The 25,878-nt window shown below is 36.3% G+C and overlaps 1 protein-coding gene across 1 annotated transcript; it reads right to left on the bottom strand.

Annotated features, from left to right (window-relative positions):
- Positions 1-1,059: 1,059 nt before the first annotated feature.
- On the bottom strand, positions 1,060-25,332 carry SPATA9 (spermatogenesis associated 9). The gene is made up of 5 exons (XM_006194504.2): positions 25,272-25,332; positions 25,032-25,120; positions 16,575-16,802; positions 3,186-3,281; positions 1,060-1,347 (listed from the first exon to the last, which is right to left on the bottom strand). The coding sequence occupies exons 1-5, from the start codon at positions 25,330-25,332 to the stop codon at positions 1,060-1,062; spliced, it is 762 nt and encodes a 253-aa protein (XP_006194566.2).
- Positions 25,333-25,878: the final 546 nt, after the last annotated feature.

A 25,878-nucleotide genomic window follows, 5' to 3' on the forward strand; every position in this document is an offset into this window, starting at 1 on the left:
ATAATACTTAATATTCTAAGGTCCATGGACCCCTTCCCCTTGGTTACTGTAAAAATTAGTTAATAAATTATGTATCATTAAGGCTGTGCTTACAGAACCCTTTGCTACATATTACATTTTTTTTCTGATGCTATCCATAATCCAACACTCGCTATTCGTTAGACTACTAGTGAGCCAAGGTTGCGCTTTTTATAAATACTGTTTATGGTAGCAGCTACCCACCAGGTACAGGAAATGTACCATCTCTGGGATGAGTATATCCCATCCTATTACATCAGGTGCTGATCCTCCAATTACTTAACATGTGTCTAGAATTTAAAACTCATGGAAGAAACCAAAGTACCTTCTGCAGGCAAAACCATGACTCTGGCTTGCAGGGCCAATCACAGAAGCATTTCTTCTCAGGATCCAATGGCAACAATGAGTAATAAGGACTTGATTTCTGATTCTAAATTTGTCCCTCTAAATGTAATAATAAAAAATGTTATGTCATGCCCTGTTCTCATATACAGAAATCTTCTCATCAGAGTTGTAAATATTTTGTTTTATAAGTTTATGATACCTATGAATTACAAGTCCTTCATAACTTTATAGACTGAGTTTTAAAAGAATTGATAATAGGCAGATTCAAACTATGCAGCCTGTAGATAGAAAATATATCCTTTTGTTATCTCTGAAAAAGATATGTAGCATTTTAATAGAGTTTTTTTCTCTCCCAGATAAATAATTGGAAAGATACTCTAAATGAGCCTCCAATAAAAGCATAAATATATTATAAACATGCCTATATTATAAACTGCAGCATAGAGTCTAACCCACCAAAGGGTACATTTTCTTATTCATTAAAAAAAATCACATAGTCATACATATATTCTACATCAAGATTCATTTTATTTTCTCTACCATATAAATTCTTGAAAATGACATTTTAGCCGTAGTCCCCGTACTTTTTTTAGAGCAGAGCAGTCAGTTTATGAAAACTAGTTTCCTATTTTTTTCAGATGAAATATCATTAGGTAGATAACTCTTAAGCTCTGTCCAGTGATACTTTAGATTTGCTCAGTGATTCATTTCAGTTGATTGGTCAAACACAGAATGTAAAACCTGAATCTTATTACTCAACTTATTAGCAGGAAGTTTGGGGTGATCTGAAATACTGTCTGGCTTCTCCGGTAAAGACCTATAAGGTTTTGCTTTGATTTCACCTTCAGGAAACAGAGGCTCAGAAAGCACAGGCTCAGAAAAGGCTTTTCTAAGATCTTCACTCTCCTCCCTGTTTTGCCTTATGGATTCTTCTTCTTGGAGAATTTTCTTTACCTTCTCCAGCACAGCATTAACACAGACTGTCTAATAATAATAATAATAAAAAAAATAAAGTTTCTTTTTAAGCTACTAAACTTACAGATAAAAATCCAATAAAATGTTTAACATACAGTCATTAATCTATATATTCTAATAAAGAAGCACTTTCTTTCAGGTACCCTGGCACATAATAAGCATCCAGAGATCAATTCCTTATTATAAATATATTATGCCATACTCTAGAAAGAAAATTAAAACCTAGAATGCTTTAATAAAGACATGCTTTATATTTTCCCCCAATTCATTAGGTGTTTTACATTTTTCTTCTCTGATTTAATTAAATGAAACATTTTCTGAGAGATAGAATTTGTCCTTAAACATATTAATATGTCAAGGTAGGTTTTTTGTTTTTACTTTTACCCCCTTCCAGACTTTGCTTCTACCTAATCGTCTACAATTGGAAGGGCATAAACATTTTGGTAAGAATTTAGTAAGCTAACAAGTCAATGATTTCTAAACAAACATGTTATCCACTTTGCCTCAAAAAATGTCATTCAGTACTTTTAAGAATGTCAAAACAAAACATACAGAGAAAAATAACTTAAAAAGTTGAGACTCACTAAGAGTTGTATCCATTAAACTTATTCTGTAAGTTTACTGATGATGATGATGCCAAGTATTTAAAGCAAGCAACATGAATAACAAGATCTATAAAATACGAAAATACATAAACTAGCTTCTTTTACCAAAGAGATGCCTCCCAGGTGACATAATAGGCTATATTAGAAGGTTTTTCTAAAGAGGGTAACAGAGAAAGGATTGAAGGCCTTAGCTTGAACAGCCTCACTTTCCTCCTGACCTGCCGCTTCCCCTTTTCTTGCCTGCCTCCCACTAGAGAATGGGGGGGGGGGGGCACTACCACCTCCACTTCCCTGCATTAGTGTTGGTCATGTGACCCTGTTCTGGCCAATGAAATAAAATATGTCTGTTGGGGAGGAGGATAGGCAGGATTTTTGGAAAAGTTTTTCCTCCTCTTCATATAAAAGAAAGATTGTCTTTTGCCTCTACTATCTCCTTCCTGCTTTGGACACTGATATGGTTGTTAAGGCCTGAGCATGAGGCAACATAACTAAGGACCAAAAAGATACATGTACCCCAATGTTCATAGCAGCACTATTTACAATAGCCAAGACATGGAAGCAACCTAAATGTCTATCAACAGATGGATGGATAAAGAAGTTGTGGTACACACACACACACACACACACACACACACACACACACACACACAATGGAGTACTACTCAGCCATAAAAAAGAATAAAATAATGCATTTGCGGCAACACTGAAGGACTTGAATATCTTCATTCTAAGTGAAGTAAGCCAGAAATAGAAAGAAAAATACCATATGATATCATTTCTATGTGGAATCTACAAAAAAAAGACACAAGTGAACTTATTTACAAAACAGAAACAGACTCAGACATAGAGAACAAATTCATGGTTACCAACCAGAGGGCAAAGGGGGTCAGAAGGGATAAATTGGGAGTTCGAAATTTGCAGATACTAACTACTATATATAAAATAGATAAACAACAAGTTAATACAGTATGGCACAGGAAACTATATTCAATATCTTGTAGTAACCTATAATGAAAAAGAATATAAAAAGGAATATATGTATGTGTATGTATGACTGAAACATGCTGTACACCAGAAATTCACACAACATTGTAAACTGACTATACTTCAATTAAAAAAAAAGAGTTAAGAAAAAATAAAGAAGCTAGTACCTTGGTTTATGAATGGACTATATAGTATATCTTTAACATTGCATAAAGTAAGTGTACTTATTTCTAGATTCTAATAATTTTCTCAACTTACCAAATAAATCAGTGCTGCATATGAAGCATATATTATGCTAGTTAAAGCAGTCTTTGCTGGGAAAGAAATGATTTCAAACAAAGAACCCTTTCTGACCTGAAAAAACAAAAGAGTTTTCTTATTAAAATAAAAAATTTTCAGTGTTACAATGTTAAATTTTATATTATAAAATGAGAATTCAGATATTTGTAAAGTCAGCTACTTTAGATCTGAATTTTTCCACATTCTGAAAATACACTATTTTTCTCCTTTACAAAAACATACTTTGTTTTGCTAATTAAAACCTATGACAAACGTATTAAAAAAAAAACAAACTTGCATTTCCAAAATCTGCATTAACTTTTTTACATTTACCAAGTGTGCTCACTAGGGGGTGCCGCTGTGCATGTTAGAAAAAGCCCTTTTGTTCAAATTCAGGTAGTCGTCCTTTACTAAATTATTCACCTCACCTCTTCAATTAAGCAAACAGCAATCAAAATACTGAGCATTTCCTAGAGATTAATGATCTGCTTGGAAATGTTAATCATGAGACTGCTGAAGGACAGCATTAAACTTAGATGATTATTAAGCTTCAGGAAATGTTCTGTGCTCATGTCCAGCATGCTGTTTGAAATGTAGAGAAGGTTTACACCAAAAAAAAAAAAAAAAAAAAATTGTCTCCTAGATGTTTCTAGCTTCTAGAAGGTGTCCCTGCTTCGACATAATAGTATGATATATTCAGTTTAGGGGAATGGTACCATGATAGTATTAAATACACATCATACCTACATTTAAGGGAAAAGTATAAGATATTCAGGTTAAGGGAGTTATACTCTCTTATAGACTACCTCTGTTGCCTTGAGCTGTAAGGATATGAAATGAGGACATTAGGAAAAACATTCCCTTCCCAGTCAGCAGTGAAGTGGCAGTTAGCCATGCTCCTCTGAAGTAAGAACCCCGCCACTCAGAAGCTTCAATAACTCCCAAAAGGTACAGGCTGTAGCTAATAAAACCATGTAAATGCACAGTAAAAACGCACACAAATTAGAAAGAAAAGTATGTATGTGTTCATTAAGTCACTTTTTTTAACACTGACAAACTGAAATACTGATAGCAGAATGGCTAGGTAAAGTATGCTATATCCACCCAATGGTACATTGCAACCTTTTAAAAAGTGCTTCTGAAGAACGTGTGATAATATTTTATTGAACAGACATTTATATCGCACTGTGTACCAGGTCCTGTTCTAAGTGCTTGTTGTAGTATACTCAGCTTGTGCTTACTGCTGTCACTACTGAATGAAGGACAAAACTGCCCATCACAATCTCCCCTCTTCTCTCTTAAGTGATTTATGGAATGCTGAAGAGTAGTAGCTAAGAGATGGTGGGTTGAGGAGGAGTAGGGAGAGTTTCCCTTCTTATTCTCCACCTTTCAAGCCATATTAACTCGTAGACATAGGGACAGGTGGGGGCAGATTTAGTCCACTGTCTCCTTAAGACAGTCTGGAAAATTTCCCAGTCCCTGGCTTCTGGAAAGAGTTTCCAGGAAACGAAGTGGCTGCTGCTCTTTCCCTCTTGCAGGAAGACTCAAAATGATAGCATGCCTCTGAATCCCACTGTTAGTTAGGCTTTAAGGAAACAAATATACAAGTAGGGAGCAGATGTTATAAAGGAAAGTAAATACATTCCAACAAAATGCCTCTTAGAAGAGTAAAAGATTTATGAATTGGTAAATAGATGAATGTAAGCGGGAGGTTCATTCTCAATAATTGGTAGGCCATATACAATAAAAAAAAAAGTGGTGTCTGCATGAATGAGAAATTACTGTTTCTGTTTCACTGAATCTTTTTCATATTTTTGTCCTTTACCTAAAGGTAATTAAAACTGGTTAGTTTCAAAATAAATTTGTATTTGATATGTGTTATACTTCTGAGTGGTGAATCTGTATACTGCCTAAGGGTCACTTTTTCACCATTTTAATGCTTTTAATAAATACTTGCTATTCCTGTAATAAATCATTCCTGTAGAAAATATATTTCCTCCAAAATTTATGTGGCTACTGACCAAGTAGCCATTTTTCCATTTTATGACTCACTTGCAATACATGTTTTTCATATTATAAACCACACTGCCTCATTTTTTGGCTTGCTATGAGCAGGAACAGTGTTAGGGTAAAAACTGAGATAAACAGGAGAAATTTGTTAAACAGGGGACTTTGCCTAGAATGTCTTAGCCTATTTCAAAAGTTTTATCTTAACCTTGTTGTTACATAAATTTTATTTTATTTGCATTTTTAAGTTGAAAGTATCTTGATATCAATAGTATACCCATATATTTCTTTTTTTAATTTGGTAATATTAATATATAAGATACATGGATATTTCAACAATAAAAGCATTTCAATCTTTAACTAAACTTGTCCTACACAATTTTGTTTTCCATTTCTCCCACATAATTTTGACTGCCTCGTCTCATAAAAAAAGTATCTATATTCATCTTATTTTCACTACTAATAAGATAAATCACACACAAAAAAGCAAACTATAAGCAGTTTAGAAAATAGAGATCCACAGGTAACTGAAGGGTGGAGAATTACCAGGTCCAACTTAGTTTATGTTGTCCAAAATCATCTTGATGTGGGATATCACGGGAGTAATGGGGGAACTCTAACTCAGTGATTCACAAATGTGTTGGAAGAAGCACTGACTACTGTTGATAGGCCCAGGAAAAAAGTATTTCCTTAGTTTGGGAAAGCTATATAATCATATCTTTGCTTAGCAACCCGCAGTACTCACGAATGCAGAAAAGACTCCCAGCAGTCCACAGTAAAGAAAGTTATCTTTGTTTATTGCAGTATTAACAACCTATGGAACACTGCTCTCGAATGAGCTCTCAATCAGTCAGATGGTCCTACAGAAGCTCGCATGTCCCAACCTCTTGGCCAACCTGGAAAGGTATGTCTTCAAGATTCCAGGGGTTCTACTTTCTAGGAACTGCCCTTTTTTCCCAGGTCTTGAATTATACTACACAAGATAACCTCGTGGCAGGCTCAAAGAGGAGCTACAGAAGCTCCTGATATTTATGAGATTTGTAGTTTAAACCCCAAACTGGAGTCTACCTTGAAGGGTTGGGTGTGAGGAAGAAACTTCACTTAGATAAGCCTCTGACCTTCATCCTGGAAAAGGGGAGCACAAATGACACAGGCATTTTTGAAACTAAGAGTTTTCTTTAGTTTGCCCATCTCTGGCCTGCCCACTCTATGGTGTCTGCACAAAGTAGAAAGAGACACGTCTAATGCCACAATAAGGAAGATTTCATCCCAGGAAGAGCTCCTGTCCTGCAGCCCTGTGTTGGCCTGCCAAAGTCAACAACCATGTCTGTGAGCTGACGTGTCTTGGCTGAAGTCAGCATTCAAGCTAATTATCTAGGTCACTGCAGCCTAGAGCAGCTGCAAGCTTTACTCAGCCAGGCAGCTTACAAGGCTAAGCAGATGCAGCATTCTGTAAGTACTGATACTGGGGATACTGAAAACCATGATGAAATCCTCAGTTTTCTGTTCCTCAGGCCCCTTAGAGAACCAGCAGCTGTATCACTATAATCTCATCGCCCACAGAGCCAGGTGCAAAGGGAGTCTAATCTTTTAACAAGATGGCCAGTTGAACAGGCCTGACGCCAACTCTCTCTGCTCATGTCATAAGCCATTAAAATCTCTTCTGGTCACTTGTATTGGTTGGGTTTTGAGCAGTTCATATTTGGCACAATATCACTGAATATACTAAAATAAGAGGGACATGCATGCAACCAAAAAGGCCAGGAAGAATGTCAAGGGAACTCCTGTGACAGTGTCCACTCTCTAATTATCCAGAGGAGACCATCACTGTAAGCTTCATCTCAGACCACATCAAAGAGCTGAAACACTATCTAGTTACAGTCAGTGTCCTAATGACAATGCCCCACTACTCCAAGTTCTTGAGGGAAGTATAACCTGCCTGACTGGCATGCCCAGCTACATGACATCCGGCAAAGTCTGGGGAGAACCGTCTAAGGTGCTCTAGGTACAAACACATCTTCCTGTTATTCATTACCCTCAGACTTCTCAGTGATGAGACCGAGCACATGAAGAGGATCTTTGACAACTGCCTTCAGATAGGTTAACCAGGCTGCTTACTTTCCTACATAAAGGGATGTCCTCCATGCATCCACAAAGCATATCCTCACACAGTAATTCTAGATTTCAATCCTTTTCCTTCTGCATGCCGCAAAGTTCCATCTTAGCACAGGCAGCCTGAAAATTCTTGAAGGAATTCATGGTGGAATCCACTCTGGGTAAGCTAAACTCTGTGCTATGCCACTTACTTCTCAGTACAGTCTGGGACCGTGGACACATTCCATTCACAGACCAATCCGCTGACCTCCACCACATCTCCTACGTTACTCTGATGTTCCTTCGATTCTCCAGGCCATGGTCTTCACTGTTCATACTTCTATTGAGACATTAAGATTTGAGATATGTTGTTTTCTTCCTTGCTACAATTTAGGTTCCTCTCAGTGGCAGTTCTAATTCTCCACCAGAGCTAATACATATTACCCAAAGAAAGCTTCTTCCTCATTCCTAACCCTCAAGGGTTCAGAGAGGCTCTGACCCGGGACTGTTCCCTCTTGTATCACTTCAGCCATGCGGAACTACTTACATTTCCTAAATAAGTAATGCTCCCTCTAGCCTCTGCATCTTACTATACACTATTCTCTTCCTGGAATGATTCTCCTACCTCTTCCCCTGGCTAACTTCTCCTCCTTGAAGTCTCAGATCCAGTATCATCTTTTAGGAAGCCTACACTGACTACCCTTAGGAATTATCTGCCCCTGGTTGACGCCTCCACAGTACCTTTGCACACTTTGATCACGCACTTGCCACACTCTGCTGACACTGCTCACTTGCCTATCATCTCTCTAGTCCACACAGCAGTGCTAAGAATGTATGAATCCCTAATACATAAACTCGTGATTTTACATACCAGGTTTTCAGTATCGACCAATGAAAATGTAGAATTATACCTCACTTACTTCCAAAAGAAATTTAACCACCTTATATTAGAATTTGCAAGATATTAAGAAGTAAAGCTGAAGGACATCTGCTTCCAGCAACATGGCAGACTGAGCTAGTGTGGAGCCTCTCATATACAAAAAACTAGAAATTCTATACAAAAATCAAACTCTAAAAATTTAATACAAGACTGACTTTACAAAAATGAAACAAAGGAAAGAAGAACAGAAGGAGGGAAGAAAAGAAAGAAGGAAGGGAAGAAGGGAGGGAGGAATCCCCCTGAGCCAGGGACAAAAAAGAGAACTAAAAGCCAAGCAGTAAGTATATGAGCTTATGTCCCAGGAACTCTGGGGATGTTACTGGACACTGAAATAAGGGCTAGGGCTTGAGTTTTAACAAAGAGACTGGAGATGAGACTTAAGATACATGAGGTGAGGATCAGGCCTCTGAAGAGCTGCAGTCTCAGGGGAACGAGGACTAGAATAACTCCACCCACCAGCCTAGGAAGAAGGTAAGGAAGCTGGCTCTACCAGAGACTAATACCTACAGAGCACAACCAAAACCCTCTAGAGGGACAGCTCTACCACCAAGGCCAGAAGGGATTTCTATTTTTTGTAAATCCCTGTTGAAGAAAAACTTCCAATTTAAAAAAAAAAAGAAATGATCTACGATGAGGAGATACAATATAGATCACAATAGTCAGAAAGATTAGCAACCCTCCAAAATCTCCAAGTATAGTCTTAAAAAGACCATAAATAAGTATGATTAAAATAATTAAAGAGATTTTTAAAAATAAATAAACCTATGAAAGAACACTTTGAAAAGAAAAAAGTGGAAATTTGGGGAAAAACACCAAAAGAATTTCTAGAAATGATAAATATAATGTTTGAAATTTAAAATACATTTAATAAGTAAAAGAGCATATTAAATACAGCTAGAGAGAAATGGTTAACTGGAAGACAGATCAGAGTAAATTATTTAAGACATATCAAAAAGACATAAAGAATAAAGGGGGTATTGATGGGAATACAATCATAGTTGGAGATTTTAACACTGCATTAACATCACTAGACAGATCTTCCAGACAGAAAATAAACAAGGCAACAGAGAAATTAAATACTACAATAGAAAAACTAGATTTGGTGGATATTTTCAGAGCATTACACCCCCCAAAAATAGGATATACATTCTTTTCAAGTGCACATGGAACATTTTCCAGGATCGATCATGTACTTGGGCACAAAAGAAACCTCAACAATTTTAAGAAGATAGAAATTATCTCAAGCATCTTTACTGACCACAATGCCATGAAACTGGAAATCAACAACAGAGAAACAAAGGAGAAAAAAAGGAAAGCATGGAGATTAAACAATATGTTATTGAAAAAACAATGGATCAATGAGGAAATCAAAGCTGAAATTCAAAAATACCTTGAGACAAATGATAATGAAAGCACAACCACTCAAAACCTATGGGACACAGCAAAGGCAGTGCTAAGAGGGAAGTTTGTAGCGATACAGGCCTTCCTCAAAAAAGAAGAACAATCTCAAATAAACAATTTAACCCACCACCTGAATGAATTAGAAAAAGAAGAACAAAAAGCCCCAAAAAGCAGCAGAAGGAAGGAAATAATAAAGATCAGAGAGGAATTAAATACAATAGAGATTAACAAGACCATAGAAAAAATCAACCAAACCAAAAGCTGGTTTTTTCAAAAAGTAAATAAAATCGACAAACCTCTGGCCAAACTCACAAAGAAGAAAAAAGAGAGAGCACAAATTAGCAAAATAAGAAAGGAAAATGGAGAAATTACAACAAACAAAATAGAAATACAGAATATCATACGAGAATATTATGAAAAACTATATGGAACCAAACTGGATAACCTAGAGGAGATGGACAAGTTTCTGGAAACATACTGTCCACCAAAACTGAATCAAGAAGCATCTGAACACTTGAACAATCCGATCACTAGAAAGGAAATAGAAATAGCAATTAAAAACCTCCCTACAAATAAAAGTCCAGGACCGGACGGCTTCACCGGGGAATTCTAACAAACATACAAAGAAGAACTCATACCAGTCCTTCTCAAACTCTTCCAGACGATTGAAAAGGAGGGATTACTCCCAAACTCATTCTATGAAGCCACCATCACCCTGATACCAAAACCAGGCAAAGACACTAAAAAAAAAGAGAATTATAGGCCAATATCACTGATGAACATAGACGCCAAAATCCTCACCAAAGTTTTAGGAAATAGAATCCAACAACACATAAAAAAGATTATACATCATGACCAAGTGGGGTTCATCCCAGGGACACAAGGCTGGTTCAACATACGCAAATCAATCAGTGTAATACATCACATCAACAAGAGAAAGGACAAAAACCACATGATCATCTCAATCGATGCAGAAAAAGCATTTGATAAAATTCAACACCCATTTATGATAAAAACTCTCGCCAAAGTGGGTATAGAGGGAACATATCTCAACATAATAAAAGCTATATATGACAAACCTACAGCCAGCATAGTACTCAACAGTGAAAAACTCAAAAGCTTCCCACTAAAATCTGGGACAAGACAAGGATGCCCACTATCACCACTCCTATTCAACATAGTCCTGGAAGTCCTAGCCACAGCAGTCAGGCAAGAGAAAGAAATAAAAGGGACCCAAATTGGAAAAGAAGAGGTAAAAGTGTCATTATATGCTGATGACATGTTACTATATATAGAAAACCCTAAAAGGTCCACACAAAAGCTACTAGAGCTGATTGAAGAATTCAGCAAGGTAGCAGGTTACAAAATTAACGTTCAAAAATCAGTTGCATTTCTTTACACTAACGATAAATCAACAGAAGAAGAAAGTAAAGAAACAATCCCCTTTAAAATAGCACCCAAAGTAATAAAATATCTGGGAATAAATCTAACCAAGGAGGTGAAAGAATTATACACAGAAAACTATAAACCATTGATGAAGGAAATTAAAGAAGACTTTAAAAAATGGAAAGATATTCCATGCTCTTGGATTGGAAGAATCAATATTGTTAAAATGGTCACACTGCCCAAGGCAATCTACAGATTTAATGCAATCCCTATCCAATTACCCAGGACATATTTCACAGAACTAGAAAAAATCATAATAAAATTCATATGGAACCATCAAAGACCTAGAATTGCCAAAGCATTACTGAAGAGAAAGAAAGAGGCTGGAGGAATAACTCTCCCAGACTTCAGACAATCCTATAGAGCTACAGTCATCAAGACAGCATGGTATTGGTACCAAAACAGACATATAGACCAATGGAACAGAATAGAGAGCCCAGAAATGAACCCACAAACTTTTGGTCAACTCATCTTCGACAAAGGAGGCAAGAATATACATTGGAATAAAGACAGTCTCTTCAGCAAATGGTGTTGGGAAAACTGGACAGCAGCATGTAAAACAATGAAGCTAGAACACCCCCTTACACCATATACAAAAATCAACTCAAAATGGATTAAAGACTTAAACATAAGACAAGATACAATAAACCTCCTAGAGGAAAACATAGGCAAAACATTATCTGACATACATCTCAAAAATTTTCTCCTAGAAGAAATAAAAGCAAGAATAAACAAGTGGGACCTAATGAAACTTACAAGCTTCTGCACAGCAAAGGAAACCAGAAATAAAACAAGAAGAAAACCTACGGAATGGGAGAAAATTTTTGCAAATGAAACCGACAAAGGCTTGATCTCCAGAATATATAAGCAGCTCATACGACTCAATAAGAAAAAAATAAACAACCCAATCCAAAAATGGGCAGAAGACCTAAACAAGCAATTCTCCAAGGACGACATACAAATGATCAAAAAGCACATGAAAAAATGCTCAGTATCACTAATTATCAGAGAAATGCAAATCAAAACTACAATGAGGTATCACCTCACACCAGTCAGAATGGCCGTCATTCAAAAACCCAGAAATGACAAATGCTGGAGAGGCTGTGGAGAAAGGGGAACCCTCCTACACTGCTGGTGGGAATGCAGTTTGGTGCAGCCACTATGGAAAACAGTGTGGAGATTCCTCAAAAGACTAGGAATAGACTTACCATATGACCCAGGAATCCCACTCCTGGGCTTGTATCCAGAAGGAAATCTACTTCAGGATGATACCTGCGCCCCAATGTTCATAGCAGCACTATTTACAATAGCCAAAACATGGAAACAGCCTAAATGTCCATCAACAGGTGACTGGATAAAGAAGAGGTGGTATATTTATACAATGGAATACTACTCAGACATAAAAATCGACAACATAATGCCATTTGCAGCAACATGGATGCTCCTGGAGAATGTCATTCTAAGTGAAGTAAGCCAGAAAGAGAAAGAAAAATACCATATGAGATCGCTCATATGTGGAATCTAAAAAACAAAAACAAAAACAAACAAACAAAAACAAAGCGTAAATAAAGGACAGAAATAGACTCACAGACAGAGAATACAGACTTGTGGTTACCAGGGGGGTGGAGGGTGGGAAGGGATAGACTGGGATTTCAAAATTGTAGAATAGACTACACTGTATAGCACAGGGAAATATACACAAAATGTTATGATAACTCACAGAGAAAAAAATGTGACAATGAGTGTGTATATGTCCATGAATAACTGAAAAATTGTGCTGAACACTGGAATTTGACACAACATTGTAAAATGATGATAAATCAATAAAAAATGTTAAAAAAAAAGACATAAAGAAAAGGAAAATATGAGGAAGGGGAATGGACATAAAGCATAAAATGAGAAGATTCAAAGTACGTTTAATAGGCATTCCAGAAGAAAAAAAACTGAAAGAAAATGAAAAGGAGGCAATATCTGAAGAAATAATAGCTAAGAGTTTTCCATAATTCAAGAAATCATCCTCAGATTTAAGAATCACAAGGACTCCCAAGAATGTGTACCCATTCTGAAAAACATTTTGACCACAGTTAATAAAACTGAAAATGTTTCATCCCTCATGACCCAGCATTCCCTCTTTTACATATATACCTGGAGAAAGTCTCATACATCTGGATAAGGACTCATTTACAAGAGTGTTCAATGATGCACTGTTTGTAATACAAAAAAATTTGGAAACTAAATGGTCTATCTGTCCAGTAATAGATAAATGGTAGATTATTTTTTCTTATAACAGGAATAACCCAAAGAAGTTAAAATAATAAACCAAAGAAACATAGCTATATATATCAAAAATATTGAGTGAGAAAAGGAAGTTTCAGAAGGGTAAGTAGAGTATAATATCATTCATATAAATTTTAAACATACATACATACAAATGCAGTGGAAATATAAAAGTATTCATGGAAATGCTTACATCAATTTCAGGATAATGATTCCCTTTGGTAGTGAAAAAAAATGAAGAGATCGGAGCATGGTTAATTACATTTCTTTTTTTTTAATTTATAGTCATTTCAGAATGTTGTGTCAAATTCCAGTGTAGAGCACAATTTTTCAGTTATACATGAACATACATATATACATTGTCACATTTTTTTTCGCTGTGAGCTACCACAAGATCTTGTATATATTTCCCTGTGCTATACAATATAATCTTGTTTATCGATTCTGCATATGCTATACAACATAATCTTGTTTATCTATTCTGCATATGCTTGTCAGTATCTACAAATTTTGAACTCCCCGTCTGTCCCTTCCCACTCCTCCGCCTTGGCAACCACAAGTTTGTATTCTATGTCTATGAGTCTGTTTCTGTTTTGTATTTATGTTCTTTTTTTTTTAAGATTCCACATATGAGCAATCTCATATGGTATTTTTCTTTCTCTTTCTGGCTTACTTCACTTAGAATGACATATATTTCTTTTTATAAAACAGATATCTGAAGGCGATGTGGCAAAATACTACTACCAGTTTAAATTTGGGTGGGACTTCTGAAAAACTACCTTTAATATATTTTGAAATATTTTATTGATAAGAATTTTAAAAATTAAAGCTAAATTCTAAGACAATTAGAACAAGAGCAAAGGAGAAGAGATGTCATAGGTGTTGATTCTAAATTGATGTCAAAAGAGACGGTCACAGTCAGCATGTAGACCCTGGACAAATCACTTAGTCCCTCAACCTGGTTCTTTCATCTCAGGTTCCTGGAATATGTTATCACAACTAAGCTCTAATTTACCTGTGGAAACTCACTGTCAGTCAAGGCAAAAGGCAAGCACGTTTTGTTTTTAGTTCTCATTATTGGATAGAAGGAAACATAGATTCTACCAGAAAGAAAGATTATTTTTCTGCCACTGAATTTTCATGAGTATTGAGAGACAATTCTCCATGGATATCTCTCATTTCTGTACAGACTGGGCCTTCCAAGCAAAGGACATGGTTGAATAGCAAACAGTTTTGGAAGCTAGAGAAAGTACATTCCTGTGGAGAGATCTAGAGATGTACTTTCCGAGACATGTCACAGGACACTAAAAATAAAGCCTTCACCTTCCCTTCCAGAGACATTTGCTTCTTTCTCTGTCTCTGTTTCGTTCTCTCTCGGAGGCTGGGCAGATGCTCCAGCATCCCTATAAAAAAATGACTCTCCTGACTGTAGTGTTCTTCTCCTATGATGCAACTTACAACATGCACATGCAACATCTGGCTGTCACCACACTGTCTTATGGAAACTGAGACACAGAAAACTGACACAATTGCTCCAGCTGCTGCTGTTGCTCATCTCTTCTGTCAGTGTGTGAGCACATGTATTGTTTAACTGTGGCAGGCTAACTTGTTAGCTTGTAAATAGTGTTAAAATTTCAGTTCCTTCATAAATCTAACTTAGCAAAGAGGAGAGAAAAGAAAGAGTCTGAATAACAATAATGGAAACTGTCTTTAAACATGACTTTATAATAAATACAGAAATATTCTTCAAAGGACACTTCTTGTATCAACTCTATAAAACCTATGGGTCTAACAAGGAAAGAAACAGTAAGGCAAAACATTAGATTCAGAAAGATATTCTGGTGGGAATTTAAAATAATATGGTTCAACTGTTTCTTTCTGATGATCTAAAGATCAGGAATAAGGCTTATAGTTCTTAGAAATCCAATGGTTAACACACAGAAACTATTTTTTACTTTCTCAAACATAAGGTACTAAAAGGAATCTTTTATAAATGCTATCTGAGGCAATTCATAGTTGATATATCTGATGATTTTGGGAAATGTCAAAATTTTGGTTAAAGAGAGATTCTTATGTAATGGATATTTTATTTATTTTGACCACCCATCAGCCCTTTTCCCATCTTCTCAAAACAACCCAGATTTTTATTTGATGATTCATTCTTTCCCCATTCTTGTTAGGTCATCTGAATGGAGCTCCAAACCCTACTGTAGGACTGAAGCAGGTAACCAAGTCGTAGGCCAGTCAGTGCATCCCATTTCCCTGACTTAGAGGCAAGCCATTCTCTAAGGATGAACCTCAGAACTTAGCCAGGAATGATGGGGTAAGAACTCTCATTCTTTTCTGCTGTAATTGAACCTTGGAGGATGTAGCCCTGGGAACAGCTGCAAATCATCTTGTGACCCTGAGAAGAAAGTCAGTCTAAGAATGGAGTCAACACAGAGAAAGCACAGCCAGGAGATGGAGAGAAAAGAGAAAAATTCTGAAGGAATCATTTGAGTACCTATACCCAGCTATGCCTAAAACCTTATCAACTCTGGATTGTTCAATACATCTCTTTTTTGGCTTAACTCTCCTTTCAATAAAGGGATGCTATGAATAATGCCCAAACTGAAAAACACTGAGTTCTGTGCCATAAAGTTGAGGGGGGAAAAAAAAAGACAAGAAACTGGTCCTGAAAAAAGTTTGAGCTGTTGTCCTTAACAAAATATACTAAAGCCTCAATAAAGCAACATAGAACGTTTAATTTGAAATAGACCTGGATGCTGACGGGTCTGTCAAAATGAATTTATAGCTAAATACGCTCAATATGTTACGTCGAAGGTTATCTTGGAAACCTAACGAGGTTATGGGGAAAATGGAACAAAACAATCATGTTTAAGGCTTGTTGTAGGATTCTTTTTAGGTTTCATGTAAGAGGTAATCTGCATGCTTACATTTAGGTTGAACAGTATGAAATTGATAGTTTCGTATAGTTCAATCAAATAACAAGGGAGGAAAAAAGTCTGCATTACTTCCTCCCTTATATTTATTTAAATCAGAAAATACACTATATTTAAAAAAGACCTAACTATTCATTTACCTTATCCAACTATTCTTATTTTACATCTAGGACAACCAAACGTACTACATTTTCATTTTTCAAATCTTGCACTCAAAATAGTTTCTAAAAAAAGTTCATACCCTGTGCAATATTCACTTACCTGCATGTTATATAGGGGCTGCTTTGGTGCATTAACTTCCTTCAGTAGTTGATGAGCTATGTCCCTTAACTCTAAAAGTCTGCAAGCAAGCTGAGGCTGCAGGAGTTTGGCAACTGATCTGGAGGATCTGGATATGCTGTTTAGTCCTTGAATTAATGTTCCTCGGTTGATCTTGGCTAAAGCGACAGCCATTCTGATTTTGGATGTTTTTTGTATGGGTTCTCTTTGCTGGAAAATAAGCCTTTGAAAAGTGACTGATGTGTGATTCTCCACTGCATTATTTATTTATTAAATTTTTAAAAACTGAAATATAGTTGATGATGTACAATATTGTTAGTTTCAGGTATACTATATAATTTGACATTTGCAAACAGTATGAAATGAATACCACGAGAAGTTGGGTAACCATCTGTCCCCATACAAAATTATTATAATATTATTGGCCATATTCCTTATGCTGTAAATTGCATCCCTGTTACTTATTATATAACTGGAAATTTGTACTTCTTAATCTCCCTTCATCTGTTTTGCTCACACTGCTCCCTCCCTCCACATCCTCCATTCCCACTTCCAACCACCCATTTGTTTCCAGTGCATTATTAAAATCTACTGCAGGCAGAGACAAGTACCACATAATTGTACACTGTGCATGATACTCAGTGTCCAATAATTATCTCCTACCCTCCATACAACTCACTGATCCCTCCCATGTACTTAAATCTTTATTTGAATACATGATTATTTTTCCTTAGGATAAATATTCAGAATTAAGTTACATGCCAAAAGATACAAATTTTTCATTTTTCTCTCTGGATTTATTTATTTTTTGCATTGATTTTTAAAGAGCTCTTTAAATGATAAAATATAGCATATATACATAATATACAGTGTACAATTTACTTTAAATTTTTAAATGCTAAAAATATAGCATACATGAACAATGCATTGTACAGTTTAAATAAAAATAAAATAAAAACCCTATATACTAATCAACAAGCTTATGAAACTTTTAGTTCTGAAAAATTCAAAACTTTTATGAGCATTCCAAAAGAAAAAAAATGTGGCATTTCTAAAACACATGACATGTAGTTCTTTCTCTGTTCTAGCAGAAAGTGAACCACAGGGGAATTACTTACAATGTGGTTAAGCTGCATTCCAGGCAACAAACAAGTATGATTTCCATTACTCATTTAAGTAATTTTATAAGCTATTCTGGCTTTTTGTATGTAACCTGGAGGAAAGTGTTGGTTAACACAAATAAGCAACTCTGAATTTTTATTTATTTATTGAGTCCAAATATGTAAGAGCAAAACATCTTTTAAATGGATTTTTTAGTCTACAATGAACATCATATATTTGTTTTAAAGTTAACATACTATATTGCTATACACCAGAAATGCCTCAATTTTTATCCTGAAATCATAATTTTATTATTGCTGTATTTGTCATCAAAGTTCAATACTTCTCTTACTTTTCAGCATTTGTCACTGGAGATAACCAAAGCTATTCTAGCCTATCAATGAGGATATATTTCTGGGGCATCTGGGGTCTTACTGTGGTTTAACCTGTTAACTTTATTGAAAAAGTCCCATTAGCCCACCTGTGGTCTCAACCCTCCTCGCAATATTAACAGTAGAGAGTGCAGTCTAAATTGTGGGCTACAGTTGCTACAACTCCAAGCCACTTTAAAGCAAAGCAATCTTTACAAGTAGTCATATGGTAGAGGTAGAACAAGCAAAAAGAACAGGCAGGAACAATCACTTGATATTATTATCTATACTGATTGCAAGCACACGTCGGAGAGAAGCCATATTGTCTGCAGTATCCAAAGTTACTGCATATAATGATTCAATCTCTCTTATGATCTTATGCTTTGCTGCACTGACTCTTTCTCCTAATTCCTCCTCAAGGTGGAGCACCTAGAATAAGACTGGTTTTACTTCTGATTACAATTTATAGTCGCTGCTAAGCATCCTTGGTGCACTGGTTCCAGGACCCCTGAGGATACCAAAATCCATGGATGCTTACGTCTTTTATATAAAATGGCACAGTATTTGCATATAACCTATGCTCATCCTCCCTTACACTTTAAATCATCTCTAGATTACTTATAATATCTAATATAATGTGAATGCTGAGTAAATAGTTGTAAATACAGTATAAATGTATGTAAATAGTTGCTTGCAGGTGGCAAGCTGAAGTTGTGCTTTTTGGAACTTTCTGGAACATTTTCCAAATATTTTCCATCCAAGATTGTTTGAATTCTTGGATACCATGGACTGACTGTACTCTGTTTTCTCTCATTATAATTTATAATCATAAAGTGAGAACCACCTTGCCAAAGCAAACAGGAGGGGGATATGTGTAGTTCCACTTTACTGAAACCTTGTCTATGTGGTCATTCAGTGTTTCAGGGACCCTTAGTTTTTTCAGTTGCAAAATATTAACATTCTGCATTTTCCCTCTCCTTATTTTGTGAATTTCTTTCCAAATCTTAATGATCTGTATATGTCAGCCTGGATTCACTGACTTTACACATATATTTCTATTAACGAGTCTTGATCCATTTCCCTAAACAATATACAAGTTTCATCCATTTAACTTTCCCCTCTTTTACAAAATTGTTTTTCTAAATTTTTATCTCTGTAGAAAAATAAGCCTACTTGTAACTAATAATCTGTTAATCAAAACTCTCCTGTACAGTTCATAGAATTTGTATTGATGAAAATACAGCATTTGTTATAGACAATATTTTTTAAAATTCAAGTGTGCATTAAAACAATGCTTTAGAGCACTTTGTGTTATCTTGCTCAGTTTAGTCTCCTCTTGAATTCATGGCTTTTTCCAACAGACTCAACCTGTTCATAATTAAAATCATCTTTGTTTCCCTTTAATGCTTAAATTACTACAATTTAAAGATTGTTTTCTTTTTAAAATGCTTTCCTCTTTGATACTTTCCTAGATAACTAAAAGAATTATTACTTCTGACAACAAACTGTTTCCACCTTTATTTTCCCTGCCACAAAATATGGAATCAACTTGTTCCCAGGAAGACCATTATTGCTTTTAAAAATACAGTGTTAGAAACCAAATCTGGGCACCAGGGCATGTGTTCAGTGGTTCCTCGTGGCTCTGGGAATACAAAGGTGACAACAGAGGAGAGGCTACTCAAATTCCTTTTTGTCTATTATCTATGCTGTGTATTTTCTTACCAAGCCATATGTGTAAATTTAAATGTTGAACCCAGATTAAGAAGTCCTCATTTCTTTCTTTTCCTTCTTTTTTTTTTTTCTTTTTTTCTTTTTTCTATTTGAATCTTGGTCTAAGCATCCTGGAATCAGTTGCAAAGTGTGAAAATCCAGATGGTTATTTTTGTCATCATCATCTGAGCCCATAACTAAACATCAGAAAGGAAGTCCAACTCCCAACCACCAATATCACCTCAGAGATACACACTTAAAGTACTTAAAGACCATTTACCAAAAGAAACTTCGCCTCAGTTAATCTGGATGCTTCAAGAAGCCTGCTCCAGTTTTCTCCATTTGAGCTCCATTCTTTGAATATATATCCTGCTTTCCCTTTCTGTTTTCTTTTTTCTAGAGCCATGCCCATTTCTCGATCATCAGCATTTTTAATGCTGAACTCCAATTTCTATTAACATCAGCTTTTTACTACCCTACATTTATAAAACCAGCCTGTCAGCAAATCTTATTCAATTTTTTCTCTGAGCAGTCCCAGAATCTGATCACTTCTCACTAGGCCCAATACCAACACGCAGTCCGTTATACTTATATACCACCATCATCTCTTCTCCAGACTTGAAAATTAGCCTCTGCCAATGGCCTCCCTGCTTCCACCCTTGTCTATCTTCCTTCTGTTCCTCAACCTATCAGCCAGAGATATACAGTTAAAACATGTCAGATCAGACCTTGTTTTTCTACTCAAACACTTTAGTGGCTTCCTGGTACACTCAGTGTCAAAGCCAAAGTATATACAATGGTCTACAAAACCCAACAGTTGTCTCTTCTTTATCTCACTGGCCTCACCATCTTTTTCTCTCCCTTTCCCTCCTCATAATTCATTGAACTTGTAAAGTATCAGGGACTTTGAATTAACCACACCATTCAAGTCCTCAAAGATACCAAAGTTTGCTCCCTCACTTCCTTCAAGTCTTAATTCAAGAATCACTTTCTCACTAAGATCCTCTTGGTCATCTGACTTTAACCATCAACTATGCTCCCTATCCCTACCTTTACTCCATATCCCTTGTCCACTATGTTTTTTCTTCTCCTTAAGATCTACCATTAACATAACAGGTAGTTTATTTTCCTCGTTTATTGTTTTCCTGACTAGGACATAAGTTCTGTGGCAGCAGTGTTTTACATCCATTTGGCTCACTGATCTTTCCCCAGTGCCTAGAATAGGTCTGGCACATAGTAGGTGCTCTATAAATATATTCATTAAAATGAATGAAGTATATCAGAAAAATATAACAAGTTAAAATTGAGAAATATCAGGAAAAATACACCAAATGTTAAATGAGAAACCATCCAGAAAATTTTCAGTGCACAATGTATTTTGTAACTTTTACAATGATAGTGCCCCACAAGAAACAACTCACCAAAGACAAAAATATAACTGAATTATAGAACAATCCACTTACAGTTCTACTCTCATTATATTTACAAACCCCAATACAAGTAATTTCCAGACATCACAGGTGCATCTCCAGTGAAACTCTGCCACATAAGGTTAAAAAAAAATCCATCCTGAGACCCTGCCACATAAGGTTAACAGAAATTCTTGAGCTTGTCTTTCAGAATAGTAGATAAGGGGAAGGTTGATAAAAACCTCTCGGCTTGTAATCTGCCTTCACTGATCAAACTCACCTTAATTTTTCATGCAAACTGCATATTCTCCAAGCTTCGTGTACCTTAGACAAATACACCCCAAGACTCCTTTAACTGCTCCCTATAGACAACACCTCTGACATATGGGTCTCTATAATAACATCTGCTTCAGGAACGTTGAGCTTATCTTGCCCAGTTCAAACTGGTCAAGACCACTGACCATTCAACTGGGTGTGCTCGAGTGTGCGATGGATGACTTTTGACGTGAGAAGGCCAAAAACTCCACCATAGTCCCATCATGCTAACAGCGCCATTTTCCGAACATGCATCCCATGAAGAAGCATGTAACTCAGATATGCCTGCACAGAGCAGACATACCCCACCTTTTTCCTGCCTCCAAATCACCCTCCCCTGCACCTCTGACCACCCTATACTGTTTACCCACAAATATCCCAAGCCCCTTGCCTTTGGGAGGCAGATCTCATATTTGTTCTCCTGTCTCCTCACTTGGCTGCCTAGTGAATAAACCCTTTCTCTGCTGCAAACCTTGGCATCTCAGCATCGCACAACAAACCTGGTTTGGTAACGCCAGCAGTTTTTGTCCCACATGTTTAAAAAAAAGAAGAAAGCATAGAGAATTCAGAAAAATACATCTATAGATGTAAAATCCAAATTTTTACATGGATTCTGTTATGCTTTGTCTACAATTCCCAGTTTTGAATGTACAGTTAAGTGCAAGTTAATTACATAATAAAACACATAACCACATTTCATAATTCAAACCCATCAAAGTTGACCCTGCCTAGGCTTCACCTTGAGGTTTTCTCAGTAATTACTGCACTGCTATGCTGCCCTTAACCATTTATATCTTAGACCAAGCATGGTCATCTGCCTGTTTATCATAAAAGCTTTCTTTCATTCAAGTAAAGATCATTTGAATTAAAAAATTTGAATTCCCTAGTTGTAGTATGCATTTTTCATTTGTTCAAATTTAATGTTTAATATTTTAGAGTCCTCATACAGAAATCATTTGCCATTGCAAGTGTAAACCTTAAAAACTTACTTTTTACTACAGGATGTGGATACTGAGGGTATTAGGGGTCTGGGCTGGTTGGGAGGGAGGGAGCAGAGAGTACACGACCTCAGACCTCAAGCCAAAATTCTAAAATTAACTTTCCCAACCCCAGAAAAAAATGTCCTTCAAAATCTGTGCCATGAAAAACTATTTAATAATCATTATTCTGGGTATATTCCTCTACAAAATTTCTATCATCACTCCCATCAAATCCTGCCTTTGCTCCAGGCCAGCAACATGGCTTTTTCCTAAATAAATAAGTGCCTAAAATTAAAAAAAAAAAAAAGATTTAAATACTAATCATAAAATTTAGAGATTTAAAATACAGCCCAATCAATAAAGCCCTCTAAGTATTCTTAAAATCATTCTTTTCAGTATGTTTGAGAACTATGGACCATAGTGGAAATAATAAAATTTAGCATTTATAATCTAACCTTTAAAAATAATCTAGTTAACAATGCAGTATTAGCATTGTTTTCTGGATAATTTATTTTTGAAGTGCAAGTAACTTCAATGTGTTATATCCCCTAACTACTCAGGTTTCCTGACAATCTCAGCAGCACATTCTTCAAAGTAAATGGTGGAAAAAGACAATGTGCTTTGAATATGAGAAATAAAGTAACTTTAACTCTGTTTATATTCTTCTCTGGGGTGGGGTATAGTTCTTATAAGTAAATGACTTCAATGAGTTGGAAATAGAAACTTAGAGTTTTTTCTTTGGGGATCAGAACATCAATTTGTTCCACCATAAAGCATCCTTATGTCTCTAGTGATGACGAGGCTACGCAGAGGGCGGGAAGAGATGACGGAAGTTGATAAGAAAGTTGCAACTTCTTTGATTAAATAAAACCCAGTTTCTCTAATGCTGGCAATGGTGGGAGAATCACAGTTTGGAAGGACAACAGGGCTTTCCAGGCCTAGGCTGCCTAGGCTTCACCTTGAGGTTTTTCTCAGTAATTACCGCACTGCTATGCTGCCCTTACATCTTAGCCAAGCATGGTCACCTGCCAGTCTCTTTCCTTAATACTCTAGAGCATAGCCAAGAGAAGTCTCCAATGCTTCCAAAGAATTTATACCAAAACTAGGACAATGCAAAAAGTGGCAGCAACTAGACACCAGGACTAAGATGTGGAATTATAAAATCTGGTTTGCCCTCTGGTGCTTCTAAGGCTTATCCTATCCTACTGAGCCAACCACCATCTAGATGCCATCTTACCACTGTGCATCCACTTACACTTCAGTATCACCTCTCCCCAAAGTCTAGACTCAACACTGATGCCACTTATTCAAATTTACTTGACATTTTGGAAACACACTATGCTGTTTAATGCTTTTTGACCTGACACTGCTTCCTTTGAAATATTCTTCCCTGCTCCTACCCACTTATTTTATCCATTTCTTCACCTTGAAAACTCCTATCCATCCTTTGAGACTCAATTTAAGCATCTTTCCTCCATGCAGTCTTCTCTGATTCCAGGATGTAGTTGTTACTTCCCCTAAATTGTATATGCCTCTTACCATATTCCACTGCAATTACTCGTTTACGACGCTGTCTCCATTAGATTAAAGCTCACTGACTGAAGGAACCCTGTCTTCTTTGTCTGTATTCCTACTTTCCAACCCCTGGGCAACAGTAAAGGATTTATAAATGTCTAATGCCTGGTTGTCTGGATGAGGTTAAAGGTAGCTCTAATACCTCTCCTTTGAAATGAAATACACAGACTTTGTGATTACTGTTTTACTCAGAGTGTCTTTTTGTCTACTTCCAGGTTTTAACTATGTTCCTCGTGTTGACATTGCCAAAAGTCTGATTTCTGAGTAAGTAGGTTGTTACTCTACTATGTAAGTTTACAACATATCCTATTCCAACTGTGGCCACAAGGACTGAAACAACACTTTTCCATTAAAAGCTGAGTACTTTTGAGTAAAGCACTGTTACACATGTCCTCTAAACAAGATGTTACTTTTTCCTGACCAAATGTCTTTACAATTCTCTACCTGTCTCCTTCCACTCCCAATATTTTATCTGTCTAAAACTCTTTTTGGAACATAAGTTTAAAATACGTGCATACATACTTTATTTAAATTGACATTACTATTTTCTTTCCACATTAAAACACACACTCATATTTATCTTTCCATTGTTATAATTTATATCAGTTATGTTTTTTCACTGACTTAATTGCCATAGATTTTTGTTAAAGTATATCTAGGTATTTTTCTGATTTTACATTAAGCAAATCTTAAGTAAACTACATTGCAATTGTGGCTATGGGAGAGTTCTAGATTTCCAACCTAATGGTAGAGTGGTTGTCCTTAAACTTAATTCACCTATCTATCTCACTTCCTTGTCCATAATATTTCTGCTTTCCATAGATCACTGAGTAAGAGTTAAAATGTGTTTTTCTGTGAAAGTAATGTTTTCTTAAGCTTCAAGTACCGATCTCAAAATCACAAACTATATAATTGGTATGATACTAAAAATACAATACACTTTTTATAATCTTTTTCAAAGTTACAAAATCACATTACCTGATTAGATTGTGATACTCTCAGGAGGGTAGGGAATTCATCTTTAAACTCATCTACAAGGTCCAAGATTGCTTTCTGGATCCCCTCGACTAGGACAAAAAGAAGTTAGGGGGTAAAAAAAAGATCTTAACTAAAAAATTCCTTAACCATAATTCAAATGAACGTGGAACACTGGCTCCACCTTGGGAATTTAGTTCCCAGTTTCCACATCCATATCCCCTTTAAAAGAAGACTGCATACTTCTTCCAGAAAAGTTCTTCAACATCTGCCCAAATATCCACCCAACAGGCCTGATTGACATGCTGAGTTCTTGCTTGGGTTCCTAGCGCCTGGCAAGCTTGCAGGCCTGAGCACTGCTGGTCCTACTCTACCATTACTGAGGGATGAAGGCAGCCTTCCACTTGGGAAAGCAGGCAAGGACAGAACCTGCAGCTCACTGCCAGAATTCTTTGTTACTGCACAATGGGCCTCTGAGAACTTGTTACAGAATCCTCTGAAATCACTGTGGCAGTAAGTGGAGGAAGAATGTGTTTGGAGGCACAAGGGGAGGTGAAAGGGAAATGAAAAATGAACCACTTTAAGGAGTTCTGCAACATAAATTGAATTTTGTCCCAATGTCTCCAGTGATACCTCAATTATTGGATCATCTGAGAACAAAGCTCCCTTTGAAAAAAGTTGGCATCCACTTTAAAAGAAATGCTTGACATATGATGCCAAGTGGAAAAGAAACACCAGCCGTTAATCAGAAGAACTTCTGAAGAGATTGTTTTTCCTTCACCCAAGTGAGGATCACTAGGTCAGACCCAGGCAAAATTGTGAAGTCTTTGGTTTGTCTTTGAAATCTCAA

The sequence above is a fragment of the Camelus ferus genome, chromosome 3 (genome assembly GCF_009834535.1).
Source record: "Camelus ferus isolate YT-003-E chromosome 3, BCGSAC_Cfer_1.0, whole genome shotgun sequence".
NCBI classification, from domain to species: Eukaryota; Metazoa; Chordata; class Mammalia; order Artiodactyla; family Camelidae; genus Camelus; species Camelus ferus.